Raw genomic sequence first — 24,588 nt, forward strand, 5'->3', positions numbered from 1 at the left:
TAGCTGAACTGTATTTTCAGTTGTAATATATTTTGACCAGTTGAAATGTAATTCGCCATATGAATCAATTAACCAGCAGCGTGGTTATAGTGGTGAATGTTGAATTATTTCGTACTTGATGTTACGAGTTCGATTCCCCGCTAAGTCTCGTTGTTGGCCAGACCTTGATTTGTCTAGGTCGATCGTTTCTTATCAGAATTTGCCAATTTTTCTGATTTTCATTGAAACGATTCCTGTAAAATTGGCGTTTCCTTCCCAACTTTCTGTTGCGAACCTTTAGTTATTGTTATATCTTAGGTTTCGCCATATTGCTCACCATAGATGTCTCTGTGGTTGTTTATCGAATATAAAAAAAAAATTCGTATTGTTACATGAAAGTTATTCATCGTTATTTATCGTATTGATACGATGTTTGTAATATATGTATACTGACCATAGATGTCAGATATTTAGATTAACATGTATCTATGTAATAATTATGTGGACCAGGAAGGCGCATTTGGGGTTTACCTGTTAAGCCTTCCTGGTATATATGTATGTGAAAATATGTATGTAAAATAAAAATAAAAATAAATAAATAAAAATAAACTTACGTGGGTTAGACGGTAAATATTCCAACTAGTTAAAATATATTAAAACTGGAAGATACACTTCAACTGTAACATATGTATGTATGTATATACGTGTATTCTTTTTGAAAGCTCGTAATAATACATAAATATATATTAAAAATTGAGGCTTTATTTAAGTTTGGTTCGTTGACTACATTATAAAATGAGTCATTATATTAAAATTAGCTATTTTTAATGAATAATTATTACACACTTTTGAAGAGTCTCGTTGATCACAATAAAATGTCTATACCTTTCAGGTATAAACACAGATTACCTAAAGACAATCTGCTTGAGATCATCGACTTTGAGAGTATTTAATTAATATTATGTATTAGATGTATTATGAGCATTTATAAGAATTGTAAATAGGTTTTTGAGCTATTTTTCCTATCATGCTTTACATTAACAATGGAATAATATAACATCATGATTACTAACAAAATTAAATTAAAATTGTAAAATAGAAAATGATCAGTAGATCTGTAGCTATTAAAATAGATATACGATGTATTGTGGACATAATTTAGTAATAATAAAAAGCATTTAAAAATCAAAAAAATAAATTAAAGTGTCATTAAGTCAGTGGACATATTGAATTTAATTTGATAGCCATATCATACTTGCATATTACATGTATGTATGCATGTACATATGTACATGGTTTTGGATATCAGCATAAATATGTATGAATGTGAGCTGAGAAAAGATCAAGTAACGGTTACGTGGATGAATATTTTGAATGCGTATTTTGATGGACGTGTCCCGAGAGTGTTGCTCAACAATTTACGAGGTTTCTTTATATCTTATTGCACGTTGACAATTGATAATTTCATGTTAAATGTCACCGTTTCCTGTGAGGAGTTTCACGTATTTGGTGGACACGTTGTCACGGGCCATGAATATGCATGGGGACTCGTGGGAAACGCGCTCGATCGCTGTTGACAGGGTTCCACAACCTTTTTATGGGTTTCAGGCCAACGAGCTTTTAGTCGTTATGCATTATTTACACATGTAAAGGTTCGAGTAATTACAGTTTGGAAGCTCTTAATTAATTCAGAGGAGATGGATTATATATATGAAGGAGTTGTATCTATAATATATACATATGTATATAGTTGTATATATGTACAAAGGAGTTGGATCTATTCAATATTTCACTCTCAGATTGAATTTGATAGTAATCATAGTTTCACAATCAAATTTAATGGCTTAAAATTATTTCATTTGAATTAAAATAATTGTAATTGTGATTGAATTAAAAATTTGATTTTTGATATTAAACTGTTTATTTGTTACTGGCATGAAATTATTTGTAGTATAGCAACGATACTTACATCAGGATTACTCAAAATTTTTCTACGGCGGATCATTAAATATAATAAATCTTGAAATTTTGACACCTTGGTTTTTTTTTAATAAAAAATCTGAACTAAAGTATTTATTTTCCAGCAATTATCATATAAAGAGGCTCGCTTGACATCTCGGGAGCATTTTATTTTAATTAACACCACCATTTAATATTAGTAGACATAATTTTAAGATAAGAATATTGGAACATAAATATTGTCCATGTTTAATAATAAAAACTTTTTTTAGTTAAGTACAAATATGTTTTAATTTGTTACTTTTTGTCAAAAGATGAAAAGTTACAAATTAAACGTTACGTTGTATTAATATGTATATAATTACCAGAGATCAGTGGTTAGCGTGTAATGCTTTCAACTGCGTGGTCACGGGTTCCATCCCTGGGCCGGTGCTGTTGGCCGGACCTTGGATATTTGACTCCAGGTTCCAGAATTTGCCAATTTATCTGATTTCATTGAAATACTTCCAAAAAATTGGCAACCGTGTCTTATTTCTCACAAAATTATAGTTTTCAGCATTTCGAATTTGCTGATTTATAAAACGCTGCAATTTTTTTTATTAAATTTATCCAGTTGTCTCTATTATGATTTATAAAATAAATTGTAAATCTATAAATTAATTAAAATAAATGTAAAATCTATATGTTTATCGATGTTTATAATTGGCCAGAAAGGCAAATTAAGGTTTACCTATTAGGCCTTCCTGGTATATAAATATATGTACATATGTATATATACAATTATAAAATAAATAAAAAATACGTATAATACACAGACACCAGCATTCTGTGGAACACAGATTGAGAATGCCACGGTTGAAAAAACTAGAGTAACGATTTGTAAAAATAAAAATCAGTTTACCGAGTGACTTACAGTTAGTTAGTCTGTAATTTTGCGAAAAATGTAATAAGTTTCGTAAATGACTAACCTAGGCCAATTTTTTTGCTAATTCCAAATATGTTAGCATAATGACGTTAATCATTTACTACTCAATTTCGTAAGCTCGTATAAAAAAATCAGCAAAAATCAATGTCATATTTGAATTCAATGGGGCAAATTTAGTAAAGATTGAAAAATTTCCTCTCCCGTAAGAAAAAAACGTGATTTTTTTGTTGCTCAGTGTAATTAATTGATAATATCTTATTAAAAATGCATCTACTCGGAATTTTTTTATTAAAATAAAGTTTTAGCGTTAAATAATAAAATTCAAATTTCAAGGGTGTCGTCAACGTCTAACTTCAGTGAGTTTTAATGTAACGACATATCGTATTATACATACATACACGTAAGTAAGTGCCTTTTTCTGTCATTGTCAAAGCTCAGTCATAATTTGAATAAGCGTACATATATTATGTTAAAATCTGTGAAATTCAGAAAAAAAAGAAAATACGTCCCAAATGTTATACTTTTGAGTAAGAGGGACCGGGCGCTAAAAGGAAAAGTTTTTATGATGGAATAATTTGGAAACTTTCCTAACGACACGCACACACGGTCGAAAATTCGACGAGAGCTTATCCCAAAACTTTATTTTCCATACATGCGGAATCATTCCGACTGTTGACGACCGCTGACGATGATTGGTAAACAATGCGGACAAACCATTCATCATTTGTGTCCGTTATTGTGCGCAGGTCAACGTGAATAATTATTAACTTCAAATCGGCACTATTAAACGTCGACTTCAACAACAATGTACGAGTAATTTGGCGAAGATTGTAAAATTGTTATCGGAGTCTCGCATACGACTCTTTTATGTTATAAGACTCTTCGTTGAATTCCTCAACTCGCTTTGAACTATTTGAAATATGATAAAGTCGATCGCCTTTGGATCATATGTATTTGAAGACTTTCATTCCTTATTGGTATTAAACCAACAGAGAGAATAAATACGTTTCAAAGTGTAAGGGTATTGTTTACTTACATAGAACGACTCACAATGTCGTTTCTATCGTTGAAATTGTACGCTTTAAAAATAACCGGAAGACCGTCAAAGTCGCTTTTCCGGTATGACGTTTCTTGTTACTTCGATATTGAAACGTTTGATAACTGCTTTTCAAGTATTGCCAATACTTGGTTTAATAATTTCGCTCTTTATTTATATTTTTGTGTCAATTTTGAGTAATTTATCAATGATTGTATTTTTGATATGTAAATTGGAAGTTAGATATAAAATTAATATGTAGAAATTTCTATATTAATTTTGTTTGGAAAAATTTACAGTTTTATTGATTAAAAAATTGATAACAAAAAATAATTATTAGAAGATAAACCATTTTAAAAAATTTTCGCATATAGTAGTTGAGAGAAAAATAAATTTAAGCATAAAAAATAAAAAAATAATAATAATATAGTACACAATGATAGTGGTAAGATAATAATATTAAATAATAACCTAGATTATAGTTGTAAAAACAATAAACTTGAAATAATAATTAGATTCAAATTAAGCAAATAAATTAAGGAAGAAGAGAAGAAAAAACACAAAAATAAATAATAATATTTTAACACTTAAAGCTTAGTTGTGCAATGTTCTATTTAGTCATGTTTTAGTTTTTATTCTATTTTTTTTCATTTCTTTATCTCTATGCACCATTTTATGTAATTTGTAAAAATCTGTAATTGGACTCGGATGTTATTTTCTTATATTTACTCTTTAATTGTATGCATTTTTGCATCTTGTTGTCTGTTGATTTTTCAATAAATAAAATAAAATAAAAATTCACAATCCTAATTATCAATTAAAAACAATGTTAAACATAAAAAAAACAGATTCGCAACAATCACTCTAGCTTGGTTTGTATTAACATTAACATTAACTATGTATACTAAGGGTCACCCATTGATCAAAATATGTATAAACAAAGTTGAGATGAATGTATATTTTATTTAAGCCAAAAGGTATTTATGCCAAAAGAAATTTCGGTGATAAATGATAAAATTTTGCATCAATTACAATACTTAAATTATTGATCAAAAAGAATTAAAAGACAAAATGAAATATATAGCAAAGAGGTATGACTTGACTCACTTGTATAAATTAAAGTGACACATGTGGCTAGAAGAATAGATAAAAGATGTTAAGTGTGTTAGCTCTTATGTAAGTAAAATGGGTAGGTGCAGAAAGGAAAATGTGCGGAAAATTGAATGAATTTTGCTCGAAATAGGAAAATTTTTGATAATTGCATGACAATCAATCTTTTTTTCTGCATTTTTTGTAATGAAATAGTATAAATAAACATAAGAAAATCTTAGAAGTGATGTGGTTTCCATTAAAATACAAAGATATTTGAAAACTTCAAACATGAAATGTGCATATTCGTTATATTTGAAAGTGGCGGGAGTCTAATTTTCAGTTCCAAAGACAGTTTGGCTTAATTAATTTTCAGTTTGACTTAATTCAAAATTTCTAATGACTGCTTTTAATCCAATATGTCCAGAATATCGGAAAGGCAGTACATACTTATTACAGGCCACCAGTATTTTTAAATATTGTAAATCGTATAAACCTATATTTATTTTTTTAGAAATATTTCTCCAAACGAAAAGTGGACTAGTGCCAATTTAAAATATATACGATACGTTTACACATAAACGAAGAAGACATCACTGAGATATGTAAGTGACTGAATTGCAACTAGAATGTTACGATTCAATTGATGAAATCAATCTGAAGAATTATCATATATGTACATATATAATCCAACTAAATAAATTACACATCATACGAACAAACTGCAACTTTCGTGGAAACTTACTTGACTAAGTCGTAAAATTCTATATGAAAGTTTTTCCGCACGTACGAATTTAACATCTGACAGGGCAAAGTTCGTATTCAATTTCATACATTTTTTTAAAAAATATTCTTTAAAGGAAATATTCTAAACTGTAAAACACAATGCGCGTTCGTCCATTTGGGAACCGCACTTTTGTAAGATTCGAAAATTCACTGAACCGTAACTGATACGGGCGAAATAAAGTCGCTGAACCATTATTTCTATACATACACACATATACATATGTATGTATAAATATATGTATATGGTATAGCCTCATTTATGTGTAACGAGAGCTGGTTGATTTTCCACGAGGAAATTGAATAATTGAGCGGGGATCGATTTTCTTATGCTATTTGTAATTTCCTATGCTATTTATAAATCGCCCTTTCTGGTTGATTTGAGTGAAGCAGCAGCATTATTGAGTTTGACCATTTATTAATGGTTAATAAATTGATTAATATATAATAATGAGTAAATACAGTGATTAATGGATAATGGATATATGAAAACGTTTCTGTTTTTAAAAAATATATAAAAAAAATAGAATATACGAATATATTCATATGTATATATATTTTTTTTGTTTATTTTATATATATATAACGTACAGAAAAATATATCTTATTTATCTCTCGCAAATTCTAGTTTATAACCATCTCAAATTTGCTGAAAGATATAAAATGCTAAAAATGTCGCGATGATACTGTATAATTGTTTGTAATTGGCTAGAAAGTGTATTGGGGTTTATCTGTTAGGCTTTCTTGGCATATACATACATATGGATATGAATAAAATGAAATAAAATAATTAAGTCAGTGAAAATTTTCAGAGAAATACGAGGCAGATAAACTCAGGTCTTATTTTTGTTGCTAAATATATGATATGTATTATTAATACAATAATGAAGTTATCGTATTCTGAGTTTTCATATTATGTACGATTATTTCAACGTAAAATTTGTAGAACGCGATTTTCATACATACTTTACTGGATTGTGAGTAAAAAATATGAAAAATTAATGTTAACAGTCAAAACGAGCAATTCTGAAAAATACATACAATATTGAGAAAATATGACACAAAACAAAATTCAGGTTTATTTTTAATTTATTTTAATAATAAAAATTAAAACCATATAAAACAAACAATTTAAAAAAATCGAAAGGATTCTTCAAAGTTAATTTGGCGATTTTTATTGTACTTTTTATTATATCGAGATATCGTTGTTCAGACTTAATATTTTAATAGGATTTAAATGTGAGCTTTTGATTGTACCAATGCCAATAATATATGATATGTGATTGAATTTACGCCTCGAGCTTGCGAAATTCCGTGAAAATTCTCCGAAAAGTGCGCAGAGTTTTCCCATTCGTATGTCGGAATGTCGTTATTAGAAGTCGTTATCGTTGCTTTTCCTATACAAGCAGAGCCATATTGAAAGAGAAGAAAAACTGGTTAATAACAAACAACGAAAAGGAGAAGGAAAAACATCGACACCGTGACTGTATGTGTATCGGATTTTGCGGAAAAGCTATTATTGGAAAACTCCATAACAAAAATAACGTACTGTTATTGTTGTGAAAGATTTTTTTTGTTGTTTGCATGCTACGTTGTGTGTATACCTATTTTACTTATGTACTTACATATAATCTACATATATGTATATATGTACATATAATACATTGAATTGGCTCTCACTCTGCCTAAATATATTTTTTTTTTTTTGGTTTTCCAATAAGTACCAGATTTGTATTGAAACTATCGTGAAATTAAACTATTTTTCTATTAAGAATTTAGTATATATAATTATATATTTGTAAATACATATATAAATATTCAAAAATTATATCTCGAGCTTAATCCTTAAAGACGAACAAATGAATATGACTTTCATTATATTTCTCGAAGAAAGATAATTCCATTCCAGCCATTCCATATGCAAAAAGTTAAAATTAATATAACAAGATTTCATCAAAGTATTTCTATACAATATAAGAACTCAATTAAAATTTAATATCATATATGTATGTATGTACATGTAGATATCTATAATTATACTAATATGTATTTTTTGTATATTAAATTTTATTCTTTGGCTCAATTCTTAAAAGTGCAATGTAATGGATCTTCATTGTATTATAATTTATTATTTCAAATGTACATATGTATGTATATGTATTTATAATAATATAATTAAATTAGTTTATTCTAATCTAATATTATATATCTATATATTGTATATATATAAACACACATGTAATTCACTTAAGTGCGTTCGTTCATCTGGCATAAATGAACGAAAAATCAATATTAACAAGCACATGTGTTACAGTAATGCAATCAAACTTTACTGTATTGTGATCAAAATTACATATACATAAATACATACATATACTAGTAGATATTCTCAATTTTAATATTCAACGTCTTGACTATAATTTATTCAGTACTCATGTAATTTAACACTTCATGCAATGAACATTTAATAAACTTTCATTGATCATTTTTTATGGGTATACATTTCGAGAGTAGTTATATATTTCACCGGAAAACGTTTCACTTTCAGATATTATATTATATACTTATATAGTTTTTAATTTAAACGATTAATGATAGTTGTATGAATTATATACGTACATATTTTTTTTATTTTTACATAGATATATACCAGGAAAGCCTAAGAGGTAAACCCCAATGCGCCGTCCTAGACAATTAATTACAAACATTGCAGCATTTTTACTATACATAGATACATAAATCGCTGTATTTTGAGAGGCTGAAGGACATGAAATTAACAATTAATTAATTAATCCATAGAGACATCTATGGATTTAGACATGTACATAAACTTTTACATTACAAAATTTTACAAAAATCAAATTCAGATATTTGTGACATAGCGGGTTGGATCGTTCTTGCCAATTTGATGGAGGAACCGTTTCAACAATAAAATCAGATAAATTGGCAAACTCTGATAGGAAACCTTCGATATGGAACTCTCGGTGCTAAGCATAAACGCAACCACCAAGCCATACTGCTGGCTATGTACTTGCTATAAAAATTCATAGCACAAATATGATTATATTAACTGTGAGGTTTAGTTACTTATAGCATACGGAATGTTTATAAAATAAATCGCTGCAAATATGAATCACCCCCCCACTTAAATAGGTGAAACATTACAAAAACATCCCTTAGCCTCAGTCGTTCTTACCACATAATGATTTGATAAAAATACTAATCACTTAATTTTTCATTACTTAACCAGCAGAAGAGTGGTTAGCATATAATGCTTTGAACAGATTGGTCACGGGTTCAAATCCCACTGGTTTCTTCTGGCCAGGTTTTGGATTTATCTGATTTTCATTGAAGCGGTTCCAATAAATTGGCAAACTTACCCATTTTCTATCAAATCTCGAATTTTCAGCAATATCATATTTCGATCTCATAGACCATACATAGATGTTTCTGTGTATATTAATTGATATGTATTATATTTACTTTATATACATAATAACATTTCCTATCAGAGTTTGCCAATTTATATGATTTTCATTGAAAGGGTTTCAAAAAATTGGCAAGCTTACCCATTTTCGTATAAAATGCTGCAAATTTACAAATTTGACCATAAATGTGGATATTAATTGACATGTATTTATGTAATTTGTATGATACTAATAATATTTGTATCAAATGTACAATGTTTCTGGCCGGGAAGGCGCATTGGAGTTATATGTTACATGACATTATTGTATACATTTAAGATGAAATAAAAAATAAATATAATGGTGACTACATATGATCATATAGGAAAAGTGTACAATGTACAAAATATCTGGAGGCTAAATAAGTATGTATAAAGGTACAAGTTTAGCCAGCATCATTAGGAAAACGTCGAACCTTCATTAAGTTATGGCAAGATCCAATTTATGAGATTTTCGCGATAAGCCTTCTGTTGCTTGGTAGCCTTCTTATGATAAACTGAGGCATCAGGCTTTTTATACACTGGGAGAGTCATCTCGAAAATATTTTCAAGAATATTAAGACTGATCAATACTTTTGAGACATTCTGTACATTACACGATTTTTTCTATTGAAACCTGTTGTTACGAAAATTGACACAATTGCCTCTATTGGCTTACACATTATAAAATTCATCGTTGCAAAAACGAAGTTGGTTGATCAGCCAAATTAGACCGGAAAGTGTCGCCGACAGGAAAAGTTGACGGAGAAGGTGTTTATTTTATCGTCAAGTGGACGAAATTAAGTCGGTGCGACACTCAATCTACTGGGAAAATCTTTATCTTAAATTGAGCCAAATTGGATGAGACTCAGTCCCAGATAAATTGATCCAATTTGACGCGTCCGACGAGGTCTTTATGTGTACGCGCGGGCGCTAATGCCATTAGAGGACCGCCGATTTACATCGCCGAGAGCCGTGATTTACGTTTTGAAAAACACAGATAGATGGTCGCAGTCTTCGGTAATTAAATATTTGAGGAGCCGTGGGGGTTGAATGGATTCGGGGGCTTTTAATCCGCGTAACAAATTGGACGCACATCCGAGCAATTAATTTTCACTCTCGCCGAGAACTAATTTCATTTCAATACCCATCACGAACCGGACTTCCGGTTGGTAGGTTTTTTTTTTGTTGGATTTTGGTGAGTTTTTCGTTGTTGTTTGGGAGGGCGAGGGGGAGCGGTGCGGGGGTAGAATAAACGTTTTTCGGATAATTTTGTTCGGAAACTTCCTCGGGGCGGTTCCGGCTTAAAAAAGCTCGAAACGTCAAAACAATAATAGAACTTCACCAAACGAAATTTTTCATTATTGAATGAACGTGTAATTTTAACGGGATAATTTTTATCATGTATTATACATTTCAAAACGCAAATTTTGATAAAAAAAACAACATTTTTAAGTGAATCATATATATAATATACATATGTATGTATTATATATTTGTGAATCATTGCAAATTTTGATATTGTTTTGATATTTGTATATTGTGATTGTGATAAGTATTTAAATACGACGATTCATGACCTTGAATTATTGTGTTCATAGACTATTGAACATTTATTTTCTATTTTTTGTGATCATCACATCTTCATTTCTTGTTAAAGGCGAGTAATTTTTAAATATAATACTCCTATTTAATTTACGGACCAAGTGGTAACTGATTTTTGCCGTGACCGGAAAAATGCACTCGAGATAGTTGCACTCTCGAGACATCCAAACTTTTAATGATGCTCAACGAGAACTAACACAATATAATTTCACAAAAAAGCGTCAAGGGGTATTTGTATGTTATCCGAGGGTTCTAAACTTTTTTTTGTGGAATTCTATTGCGTAAGTTCTTGAAAATTAAGACGTCTCGGAACTGCGCTACTATTCAGTGCAAATTAGTGCATCTTTCCGGGAACCGAATTTTGTATGACATATCAATGTACTTTTGTGTATAACTATAATATAATACATGAATTGATACACGAATTAAAATAAAGTTATGTTATATGTAAATATAACATAACATATATTTGAACAATGCACGTGTTCGTTTGAATTATTATCAATTTGCAATTCACATGCATTTATTTACATACGAATGACACGGAAAAAAGCCACAGGATATTCCAAACATGACAGATAAAAAAAAGTAAGGTCACCCGAAGCACTTGCACTTGAGAACGCGATGTCACAGGACAGAGGTCATCATTGGTGAGTCAAAAAAAAAAAAAAGCAAAACAATCGATTGCGCTATCGTCGTGGGAAAAATACAAAACTATAAATGTACACGATTTGGATTAAAAAATAAAGCAAAAATATACTACGCAATTTCATTACGGTGCTTTTAAATTTTCGAATACTAAATGATATGAGTATAATCACACTGTTCGACAAATGACGACTTTTTTTTTGGTTCAGAGACGAGATATGACTTATCTTATAGATCTATGCCCAGTGAACAAGAATCTGGTAATAACAAATGTTGATTGGCTTGAGATTCGGAGATATACATGTGCTTTTTAAATCGCGTGATTTTTTTATATCTTGGTGTTGTTCGGTCGATGTCTCAAAATCTGTAAATTTCCTGTTCAAAATAAATATTGGAATCTATAGTCGGGTATTTTATCTTTCATTTGTAGTACTTTTCAGCTTTCAAATTTCTATAAGTAGTCGTCCAGTTCAAATCAAAAGTCAAAAGTACGTATTTTCACTTGGGATTTTTTCTCACTGTTAATACTATTTTATATTGAGTATTTTCTATTGAAACATATTTATTGAGATAGTGTTTTGGCCACACTATTTTTTGTTTTCGTTTAAGGGGTAAAATTGTAAGCTAAAAACTCGTACTATTATTTACTCATATTTACACGAATCTGAATTGAATTAATAGGAATAATATATTAAATTGTCTTTATATGAGAATTAAATAAAATTCCACTTTGAAAGATGATATTTCGACTATTCTTGTGGATTAATAACAAAAATTCGTTTATTTGATCGAGGTAAGCCAGTTATCAATAGAATTGTATTATTATGCTTTTGATATTGAATTTAATAAATAAATATTATATGTGTGTGTGTGTATGTGAATTTATGAATAGTAGATCTGTTTTGCTTACATTACATTTATCTTAGATTTAAAATCGCTACGTTTCTGGAAATTGGTAGAATAGATTTGTTTGCGGAAAACAACACAATCCATCAAAATGGAAATGCGTATGTAAAATCCCATTCTAGATATTCTATGAAATTCAAAAGACATTCTACAGAATGCCTTTATTTATACATAGATTACAGTATCAGCCGGCAGGCAAATTTTAAGCCGGGAAAATCGGGACCAAAGCGAAAGCGAATTTCCACGCACAAAAGGCAACACGTCGAATACGACGCGGCGAGGGACATCCTACGAGTGTTTTGAAGAAGAAGAAGAAGATGAAGGAGATTAGTTTTGAAACGGAAGCTGTCTCAGTTGAAATTGCTCGTGGACCATTCGCGTTGTTTAATCGAGTACTTCCTGCCACGTGACCCAGTTAGACCAGTTTGAGTGCTCATGCTCTATATACAAGTACATTCCCAGAAGGAGTTTAAATTGGTTTTTCCGCGAAGGGTTTTCCTGGTGGCTCGTCGCTCATTATTTAATTCAAGTCTGGATAATGAGCATTTTCGAGACAAAATGTCACCCTTGCCCTCGTCTCGTTTTATTTCACCGCTCACTGTAGCTTAGCGTATCATCAATTGTAGATAATTCCCGGAACGTACATAAGTATAGCGTTCTCGTTATAAAATTTAATTTACTAGAGTGTTTATTAAGAAGCCTTAAAAACTATTTACGTGTTTAATATTATATTTCGACTTCTTACATAATTAGATTATTTTTTTTCTTGCCTTAAGGATTAAAAGTTTGGCTTCTATAATCTTCAACTGCGAGTGAAATTAATACCAGGTGTATAATTTTGGAATAAATTGTAACTAATTAACCACTTCATCGCCATAAGCGCACCGGTGCGCGCTCCTTCGTATTTAAGGCTTTTGACCAATGACTCGAAATTAATTTTGGTTTCTTCACAGTGACATCTAAAAAACAAAATGTATATTTATTTATTTATTTTTATACAATTTCACCATAGTGACTTAACAGATAAGCTCCAAGTCGTCAGCATGGCTAAACAAATATAAAAATATTGTTACGTACGCCCCGGATTAAGCGAATAGAATCCCAGAGACTATGTGACCGTTCAAGGGTTATCTGTTAACGGATTAACTAAGTGCTTGCACTTACTTCCAGGATTATATCTGGACTCTAAGTGCATTTAGGCTAAACAATGACCGTTATTAGTCCTTTCTCAGAATCGGTACGGGGAGACCTAATGTCGTGGGAATACATATCCGAATACGTGACTATACAATAGGTAAACAGATTAGACGTCATGAGAGATCTACCCTTTATAAGGCGGTACGTAGGCGATATCAGGTCATTCTGGACTGAGCACTGCCAGTGCGTGTATCTCCTTAATCATCAATAAATGCTGTGAGACGACTGTTGGCCTTTTACTTGGATCCTCCACCCACCCCTACGCAACAATATATAAGTATATTCTTCTTCTTGTTAATGCCTTGTCCGCATCCGGACGTTGGCGACCACCTCGTCGATTATTTGAAGGTATATAAAAAAACCTAATTGAGAAATCACCAATTCTCTCCGTAAACTTTGATCATGAGTATGGCAAAGTGCTCAATCTGCCATAGAGAGAGGGGGGCGACCAGAACAGTGTGGACAAATGCGACAGTGTGGACGATAGACGACACCTTGAACGAAGATATAGTATTTTTAAACGTGTCTATTACGATTATTTTTCACCATCGTTATGGCGGACGTCATTTCCACTTATATTGATGACCAAACCGAGCAAAATGGCAAAGTTTGAAAACGATCGGATATGAATCCAAACTTCGTCACACGACAAAATCGATTCCGAACTAAGAAGAGGTTAGTAATAAAAATTACTAACCTCTTCACACTAAGTTCTAATATGACATTTATCGTCTATATTTCATAAACTAGAGAAAACCAACAAAAGTCATTGTCATTATCGAATTCAGCGAGTCAAACTTAGTAATTATTGATTAGTCTACACTCCGGTAATTATTTTTGTTGCTCAGTGAACTTAATAAAACTCAACAATAATATTTTCAAATAATTTTGATTTAGGTGATTTTCATATCATTAAATTATTATATAAATGTTTGTAATACATATATATTTTATGTTAAATGTACATATTGTATATTATAAGGCTTAAAATAGTCATTTGAAATGATTATAATTTGACTTCAGACGAGATATTTTATTTTATATATGTATATGTAGGTATACTACATGCTAACTTAAGTGCCTGGCTTTGCTTGGGTGTGATTTATCGTATTTCATTTGTCGTTTTGGTTGACATTAGATGTACATATGTATTTTAATAAATCGTTGTATTTACGAGAGTGAATATGTCTCTTAAGCAGTTCTTCTTATAGCTTTGATAAATGTGTATTTAAGATATTAAATACGGATTCTAAAAGATGAGTTATCCAAATATCATGTATCCATTAATGTTTTAAGGGTTCTAAAATGAAACTATTCAGATTCGTTGAACGGTTCTATGAGTAATAGACAAACAAAACACATACTTATACTTACGTGCAATGAAGTTTCGAATTATGTTCTCAAAGTTTCTATGTGTGTGTAAATTATGTATATTGTAGATTAGGAACTTCGGATGATTTTTGATAGTCATTGTCTCGTGTGGGCTTTTTAACGAATCGGACTCGCGAGCTGAATCACTTTGGTAATTCGGTTTATAAAAGAACACACCGAGTGTGATACAGACGGCGAGCAGATTAACAACAGATTGTCTGAGGTTAAAAAAACACAAAAAAGGAGTTCAGAACAAGAGAAGCACTCGGTGGACGCATAATAATGAACTGTAGACAAGATGCAGTACATCCGGTGCATTCATTGCAAGTCGTATGCGGTAGGTCAGTAACCGAGAACTCACATAATACCTACTATATACATATGTAGAGCATTGGATTAATTTCTCAGGTTTTAATATCTACAATACTTGTATTTTATAATACAATATAAAAAATATATTATACACATTTCCGTACGTTATTTGAGTAAAAACGGATTTCAGGTTTAGGAATCACAGACCAAATATGATAGCAGATGATACCGCTTGCTTCACAAGTGGCAAAAAACCAGACAATATTCGTAAAAATCTTGAATTTGCAATTAAAAAATTAACGGAACACTTCACTAAGTGGAAAATTCAAATTAATCAAACCAAAACAGACGCCATATTCTTTAGTGTTAGAAAGCATAAGCCAAGTTCAGATCTGATTTGATAAAATAATGAGATGGACACCTCACGTTGAGGGAGCAAAATGCAAGGCGATGCGGGGTATATCCTCAATATACCCAATATTCAATCGCCATAGTTCTTTATGAACTCAAAATAAAATAAAATTATATCGCGCGTTCATATTACCATTATTAACCTATGCTTCACCTGTATGGAATAACGCCTCGAATACTAACCTTTCCAAGCTCCAAATAATACAAAATAAATGCCTAAAAATAATTTATAATACACCCACATATAATAACTTGAAAAAACTGCATGCCATAAATAATATTCCGTTTGTTACAGATATTACTAACAAACTAACCAGTAGATTCTATGATAGAAGCACTAATAACCATACTAACACACTTGTGAAGAGTCTCGGTGATTACAACGAAATGTCTATACCCTTCAGGTAGGTATAAACACAGATTACCTAGGGATAGTAATTGAGAGTAAATTTTCATCACGAAGTGTAAATTTCAGAACGAATTCAAACTTCAAATCTGTATTACTGATCATTCATGAATGTAAGTACATATTTACATATGTTTGTATGTACAAAATGTAGTACGAGTATTCAATTTTTCAAAGGCAAATCATGAATCATTTCAATCCAAGTGTTTTTTGAGTTGAATGTGGATGTGGAAATTTCGTCCAAGTTGAATGTGGAAATTTCGGAAAAGTTTTAGTATGAGTTGAGGTGGAAATTTTACGGGAAGTTTGATGCATTTTTCGTTGGAGAGATTGTAGAGTTGGAGAGAGACTGAAAAATTTATACGATTTTATATTTCCTTATGAGATGAGATATCAGATTTTATGCGCTTTGATGTTTGTAATGAAATTTTAATAACGAATTAAAATTTATTTTATATTATAGCAGCAATTCCATGTGGTTTCTGGTTGCGATAAATATACATATGTTGATTGCTATTATTTATTATTCAACTTGTATGTTAAAACGATTTTTTACGCTTTTATGCTGCAAACAAAATGCAGTAAAAACACAAGCAGTAATTATCATTTCCTGCAAAAGGCCTTATCAAGGTATGCCTTGATGACTTAATGATAAATACAATGTAAATTTGCAACTCAATGAGCTTATCGTTAGTGATTTCCGAAATAAAGTACCAATTTACAACTTCCGGCCAGCAACGGTAATAACAACTTTGAATATATTTACGTAATAACTAGATAAAAAAATATGATTGAATAGTGATTTCCATATTATAATAATGTCGAAGGATTGATTGCAGGATGATGTATCAGCAATATTAAACAATTTTCACGGAAATCAATATATTTAAGCATAAACTGCCATACTAAATTTCAGTAATAAAATATATATAACATTAAAACATAATCAGTTGATGAAATCATCGCGCCTTTACAACAGCCCATTTTAATGCCAACATAAAAAAAAAAAACAAGACTCACCAATATCTGCGGCTGTCCTTCGAGATCGAACCAGGCCAAGACTGCATCATGTCCTATAGATAAGGCCACGTGTCCTTCAGCCTTGGCTTCAGCTCTGAAGATAGCCTCGCCACCTGCTGATTTCCATTGGAGAGCCACCTGTCCATTTCCGAACCATTCAGTATGACTCCAACCCATGGGACGAAAGTTTCTGATTGGACCAGCATTGACGACAGTTCTCTTAGTTCTGGCGGAACTTCTGGTCTTCCTGGTTTTTGGAAGGTCGTCTACGAAGCCAGAGGCGAATCTCGAGTTGATGATGTTCCATGCTTTCAGGGCGTTGAGGCGTTTCTTCTTATCCCTGGTGTCTTTCTTAGAGTGATTTTGGTATGGATGGTTGGGTGTAGTCTCCGCCGGTTGGGTGGGTTTGCTGGTTTGATGGTGATGGAACATTCCAACTACGGGATTCCTATGGTGATTCTGTTCGCCACGGTCCAGGTGGTTTTCCGGTGGGTACATGGCCGATGACCAGGGCATCTTGGCTCCCCCGTGGCTGACCATGGCTAGAAGAAGTAGCAAGATGGCAACGCCAACTGACGAAGAAGCTGCCGAAGACATCTCGTTCGTGTGGTTGATCTTTATCTCGTAACGGCGAAAACTTCACGGTCCAGTCGGTTTTTGAATTTTCAATTAATGCCTTGGAACTGTCATTTCTCGGTGATGAGCTGCGAACGACAAGAATACAGTAATGGTCAGTCAATGGAACCAAAAGTAAAGAGCTACGATAGTTGAGCATTGCATAAGTTTCTTAATTTTGCACCATCATAGAATCAAATCTGTGACGAAATTTCCAGAATAATCCAGTATAAAATTTCATAGAGAATCTACACATATGTACATACCTAGGTATAGGAATTGCAAAAATATCGTAATTCCGATACCGTATTATCGAAATAAAAAAACGGTACCGGTACTTTTGGTATTTTTTTAAATTAATCAATTTTTAATAATAAAAAAAAATTGCTTCCGATATCCCAAGCACCGCTTGCATGCTTCAACATGTTTATTGAAAAATACGCAAAACCCATACATTGAAATACATTCGGGTACAAAACTGTAAAGTAGGTACGTCCCAGGTAGGATTATAATGTTTAGTTTCTACTAAACATTATATGCTAATATTTTTTTGTGGTTTTAGTTTATTTTTTTGCAATTCTGACTTAAGCTTATCAGATACGCAATCATCGCTCAGTGGAGATGCAAACGAAGAGAACGATCAGCTGGCAAATTAGTTGTTGTTGAAAGACTATTTTTTTTCCATTCACTAATTAGAAAATAGTCCCTGTCGTGTCATCATTAAATAAATAAATAAATAAATTTTTGTCTGTGTATATATATTGTATGTATATATTTATTTTCTTTCTGTATTTTTCTTTTTACATTCTCTTCATTGTTTTTTATAATTTGTAATTATTATTATCCACTATTTTATAGCTTATTATTTTTTATGATTATGATAAATGTGTTGTATGTATATATATATATATATATATATATATATATATATATATATATATATATATATATATATATATATATATATATGTTTTGTTTTTGTCATGTCTAATTTCTATAGTTATTATTTTTATTCTTGTCTGTTATATTTTTGACCATTGTGGCGCATTAGGAATTCCTGTAATGCTACAATGGTCCAAACTTTAAATAAATAAATAAATCATTGCATATGTATGTATATATATATCGTACTGAAAAATGTACCAAATAATATATTTTATCACATTTTCAATGTAGTATATACGTAATTTAAAAAAAATCAACACTTTATAGTAAACATTTTCTTATTAAAATTAATATTGAAAATAATAACTTTTATATAGAAAATAATAATAAAATTGGTCGTTTTCGTAGTTTTTAGCCATGGAGATATCGTTTTCGTCAAATAAAATGTACGAATTTTAAAAAAATTGATACTATCGGTATTTCATTTTTTAATGCCGGAAGTACCAAAGATTTGTTTTCGGTCAAATACCGATACTACCGGTATCGGAACTTTCGGTATTGCAATCTCTACCTATGTATAGAATTCATCATAGCATTATTTTAGAATATAATTATGTCTTTTTGGAATAAAATTCAATTTTTGGAATGGGTAATATTTTATCTTTGTACATTTTTATTTTGACCATTGTGGCACCTTGCCATAACTGTTCCTACTTTTGAAATGAATAATACTGAAATTGCAATACGCTATATTATTAAACGTATAAATCATTCAAGCACACGGGTCAAAAAGCGCACTCGCGGCCGGGAAAAAAGCGATTTAAAATATAACATCCGACAATGGCGACAGGAAGATTCGTGTTATTTTAAAGTGATACAAAAAAATAAAAAAATAAATTAACGATCTCTCATATATACGAATATCCGGTCGAGCTTGCAAAGCTCCGCTAGAAAAAGTCGTCCAATTTCGCACATGGCGCTTAAAAACAAGTATCAAAACCAATTGCTTTGAACACACACACATTGTAAATTTTGATTCGCAATACGCTAAAACGTGTATGCAAATATATGTATTAAAATGTCACTGCATTCGTTGTGCAAGAGTGTAACAAACGACTGGATGATTAATGGCATTTTTTGTCTATATTAAATATTATATTATAAATTAGTTCTAAGTCTAGTGCGGCCCACGCATGCGGAACGAGTTAAAACAGGACCGTATTTATCCGTATGAATATTTATATTTATAATGCGAGAATAGACTAAGTGAATTTCTTAGTTTTGAAACGACTTATATATACTGTTATCGTTTCCGCATTTACTCTTTTTTTGAAAACTGAAGTAAAAAGCAAAACCTTGTATATTTCGTGCGTATAAAGTTGGGCACTGCCGACAGATTTTAGAATTTCGAGAGAGATTAAGTTTCTCGCAGGATTTTTGAGTTTTGAGTCCCTCAAGATATGAGGGACATATCTTGAGATAATCTTATGTGAAACGAACAAAAAACAAATAAAAACCAGAAAAGAAAGCAACGATATTTGCCTACAGATTTGTAAATAAGACGTTTAGAGACAAATCTTTTAGATTTCATTAAGAATATTTAAAACAAGAAAAAAGATTGGATTATATAGATGAAAATTAAGGTTTGTTGTTTCATAAAAATAAAATATCATAAGGCTCGTTTCTAAAAATAGTGCCGATCATTCAGTAATACTTTATGTATGTACATAAATAAAAGAAGGCAGTTAGCATTACAAATAGGACCACCCGACCGATTATATATTTTTTTAATTTTAGAACATGTACACTCCTTTACAGATCGCTCCAAAACGACGAAAGTACTAATGCAGATACAATACAAGCATTTTATACAATGCGAATTCATACAAACATCATCCACAGTGACATTTATGGTGAAGTTTTTGCAGCATTTTATTATATACAAATTGGCGAACCTCAAGACACTGAATAACTTGAGATTTTTAAGAGATTGGAAAAGAGATGTCGAGATAAAAAATCTCATATATTGGCTCGTTCTAAGCTCGCAGTTAAATTCCGGTTTGTTTGTAGACAAATATCTCAGTGTTTACTTTTATTTTGCGAGAATCACACACGACTGTAGGCCGGAATAATTAAATTAAATTAATCATAATACGGTCGACATTAGACTGCTGCATTTGACAGTTCCATAATAGCTTAACTTTGGACATTGAAAATACCAAATGGTCTTGGAAGGCCCAAAAAAATCGTACAAGTAAAAAATGGATCGTTTGCGATGTTTCATCTGCGACGAAAAAAAAGCTATTAAATCTCGAGTGTAAAAAAATTCGGAAATATTTCTATTGTATTCGTCTTGTACGAATAAATAAAGTCTTGATAAAATATTGTGCAAGTTATGGAACGTTTAGTAATAAATAATCTGGTGACTGTTATAGCTTGTTAGCAGTGCCCGATTAATTATTTAAAATTATATTTAAAAAAAAACCACATACATAATATATATTCGATGCAGGAAGTTGAACATTTGCATGAACGTGTATCAATTTGTCTTATCCTTTATTTTTTTTTATAATTTATTCAAATGTGTAATATAATTAACGTTTAATAAAATTATTAAGGGATTCAAAACTGATGAATCTTTGGAGAGATAAATTTCCCTCGCACAACATAAAATTAAATTCTAAATATTCAAGGCTATAATTAATTTTTTCGATTATGCTACGTATTCATATTCGCTGACTTGCTCGAAATTTTCAATTTATTTATTCAGGAGTCTTGTGCCTTTTTATATTCTAATATTTTTAACTTTATTAGTATCGTCATTATTATGCGATGACACAAATTTAATATTCCGAATGTCATTAAAATACGACATTAATTTTTTTCCAATTTCATAACCACTTTACACCGATTTCAACGACCCGTATATAGCTTTATATACTTTTGGCCAGCTATTTTAATAAATATGTGTTTCAAATGGTCAGTATCTTAACTATACGGTCAGTTTATTTAAATAGTTTGGTTTTTAATGTTTAATGTTTAATGTATGAAGTTTTATTGTGCTTTTCTAATTTTATAAAATGAACTTGAATTTAATGAACCGATAAAAAGCCAATGCATGATAATTTAGCTGATCATCAGATCCGTATATAAATAGTAGAGATCGAACGTTTAATTTGAAAATTTTGATACTAGTTAAAGATTTCTCGGAAACAGTAGAAACAGCAATAAAGTAATATAATATTTTAAGTATTAAATTAATACATTAAGTATAATATAAAATTTAATTTCCAAATTAAAATTTTAAGTCACATACTTTTTGACTTCCGAACCCTATTTATCATACTTTTGACTACTAAAGCAACGGAAAAGAGTTTAATATAAGTAGGAAAATTATTGGCAAAAGATTTCTGTTCCGAATCGGTTAACTTTTGCCGATAAAATATTCATCAAACTTTATTTTAGCCATGTCGAATAAGTATGCCGATAGTTTTTCGAATTTATTTTGTCCATAATAATACATCGACGTAATAAAAAATTGAAATTCCCCGAAGAGAACGTATTGGCGTGCTCATCGACCGTATAAAAATAATGATTTCGCATTATGATTTTGCGAAATAAATGAAACATATCGAGATATTCTTCGCTACATCAATTGGCGACGATACGATTATTTTCTTGAGGGTTGAAATCATCTTTTCGAATTGTATAAATTCTATTATTTCCAGATTTGTCGTCTTCTAAACAATGTATTGTCAAGGGAGATAAACGAAAAGTTTCTTGTACGATTTTTTTTCGTCGAACATCGTTGAAGAAAAATCAATTTGGTTTTTTCCACAAATTGCTATTGAACTCGAGTGCCTTTTTCTTATCGGCGTTTTATCACTTTTTATTATACAACCGACTCTTTTAAGAGTAAAACGAAAAAAAAATGTTTTATGCGCAAATGTTATAAAACACTATCGTGAAACGTTGATTGCTTCCTGTGCTTTTAAAAGCATCCCATTGTAAAATCTCAACGGTCGCAATATCTTTAAAATATTCTTTGAAATAGCACATTAAACTCAAATTAAAGATCGACCTATTGCAAAATTGTATGAGACTTTTTATATTAAAAAAAACGTAAAAGGGATTTTCTTAATAATACGCTTAATTTGTTGATTAAACTTGCTCTTTATATATACTATATATAGTAATTTTAATCAACTGTGTAACAAACTTGAGAAAGTCGCAAGATATTCGCACTATACATACATATATTTTATTACACAAAATGTTACAACTTTAAATAGAAAAACTTCCAGGACTCACAAACTTACTTTAATGAAAAAATACTGAACGAACATTTTTTTAGATTTCTTTTTATGTATGTACATAATTGAGACACATTAGATGTAGATGTATCATTTTGATGTAGTTTTTAAAGCATAAATATAGAATTAACGATTGTTCAACAAATCAACATAATATGTACATATGTATATCAAAAACCTGAAAAATATAATAATAGACTTCGGATTTGGCTAGATTTGATTCCAGGTCATTTCCGTTTTGAAGACAATGCTTTACCGATTATCTTTTCATCGCTGAGATATTTCTTGCATTCCAAAAATGTTTGCATTGAAAGTAGTGTCTGTACCTACATATGTATTTGCACATTTTTCTTTTCGAAATTTCACAACTACCCAAGTGGTGGAAGAACGGAACTGGATTCATTGTTAGGCAAAAGAAACGAGGCCATCGGCAGCAGTCATGTGTGGTTAATTCATATTTGCGGTTTTGAATGGGTTCCTAACTGTGGCCTTGAACAAACTTATACGGATTATGTATTGTCGCTTTATGTAAATTCCACGCAAGAAATATCCGCACACTGTTCAAAAACTGTCATAACTTCACAATACGCAACGTAACCTTATGTATCATGTGTATATATTAGTTAATATATTGTCAACGTACATAAATCAGTGGTTTTATATATTTAGGATGTGTTTTTCAGACAATAAGGGCGAAATCACACAGCGTGGGATGTGGGACGTAGTTTTTTTTAGATAGTTTAAACATATAGAAAAAAATGTGATGTACATGGTACCATACATGGTATTGTCTTTCCAAAACGAAACATTCGAGCTGTTTCGTTGAAATTCTATAGTAGTGTTTATCCTTGCTTGCTCATATAAAACAGAAAATAACAAAGAAAAGAACAATAAAAATCATTCATCTCATTCAAATAGATTCGTGTTGAATCTCATGAAACTAACCAGCTCATCAACATGACAATTGAACAGGTCCAAATATCACATTAAGGAACCGGAAAGTCTTTACAAGAGACGAGTTATTGAAAGCAGACTTTTTCGCAGGAATATGTTGGAAAAGTAAATGATGACACAAAGCTCTACCACATTCATGCGCTGAAAATTTAAATTCCAATAAAATCGAACGGTTGTCAATAGTATAATTTAATACTCCAAAGAAATATTTGGAAATAGCAATAATTCTTCTAGAAGATAGTGAGTCAAAGCCTAGCATATCCTGTAAAAAGGCAGTGGGAAATAAATAGGGGTAATATTTATATTTCCTCATATAAAGGCACCTAAGAAACTTTATTTGAACTCTTTCTATCAAGGGAGAGAATTTAATATCAGTGGGACTCAAAATTACAGACCAAAACTCCAATATACTCCAGACAAGCGAACAACAAAGCAACACCATAATATTGTAACGTAGAGATTGGTTCTTGTCGACCACTGGGTTACTATCGCTGATCACCAGTACTTTAGCATACCTTGTAAAACGGCAGTGGGAAATAAATAGGGTTAATATTTATATTTACTCATGTAAAGGCACCTATGAAACTTTATTTGAACTCTTAATAATAAAATAGTTGAATTGTATTCGAATATGAATGACCTAAAACGCCAGTTAGAATATATTACGACTGAAAATACACTTCGACTGTAACATATACGTATAATACTTCTGAGGAATTTATAGAATAT

At 30.8% G+C, this 24,588-nt stretch overlaps 1 protein-coding gene across 1 annotated transcript in view; it reads right to left on the reverse strand.

Annotated features, from left to right (window-relative positions):
- The window catches only part of LOC143914354 (MOXD1 homolog 1-like), a 65,565-nt gene that overhangs the window by 34,595 nt on the left and 6,382 nt on the right, over nt 1-24,588 (reverse strand). The window contains exon 2 of the mRNA XM_077434545.1: nt 17,093-17,796. Coding sequence (XP_077290671.1) covers nt 17,093-17,689 — 597 coding nt within the window. The 5' untranslated portion in view covers nt 17,690-17,796. The remainder of the gene's footprint in view (nt 1-17,092; nt 17,797-24,588) is intronic.

This window comes from Arctopsyche grandis, chromosome 7 (genome assembly GCF_051622035.1).
Source record: "Arctopsyche grandis isolate Sample6627 chromosome 7, ASM5162203v2, whole genome shotgun sequence".
NCBI lineage: Eukaryota > Metazoa > Arthropoda > Insecta > Trichoptera > Hydropsychidae > Arctopsyche > Arctopsyche grandis.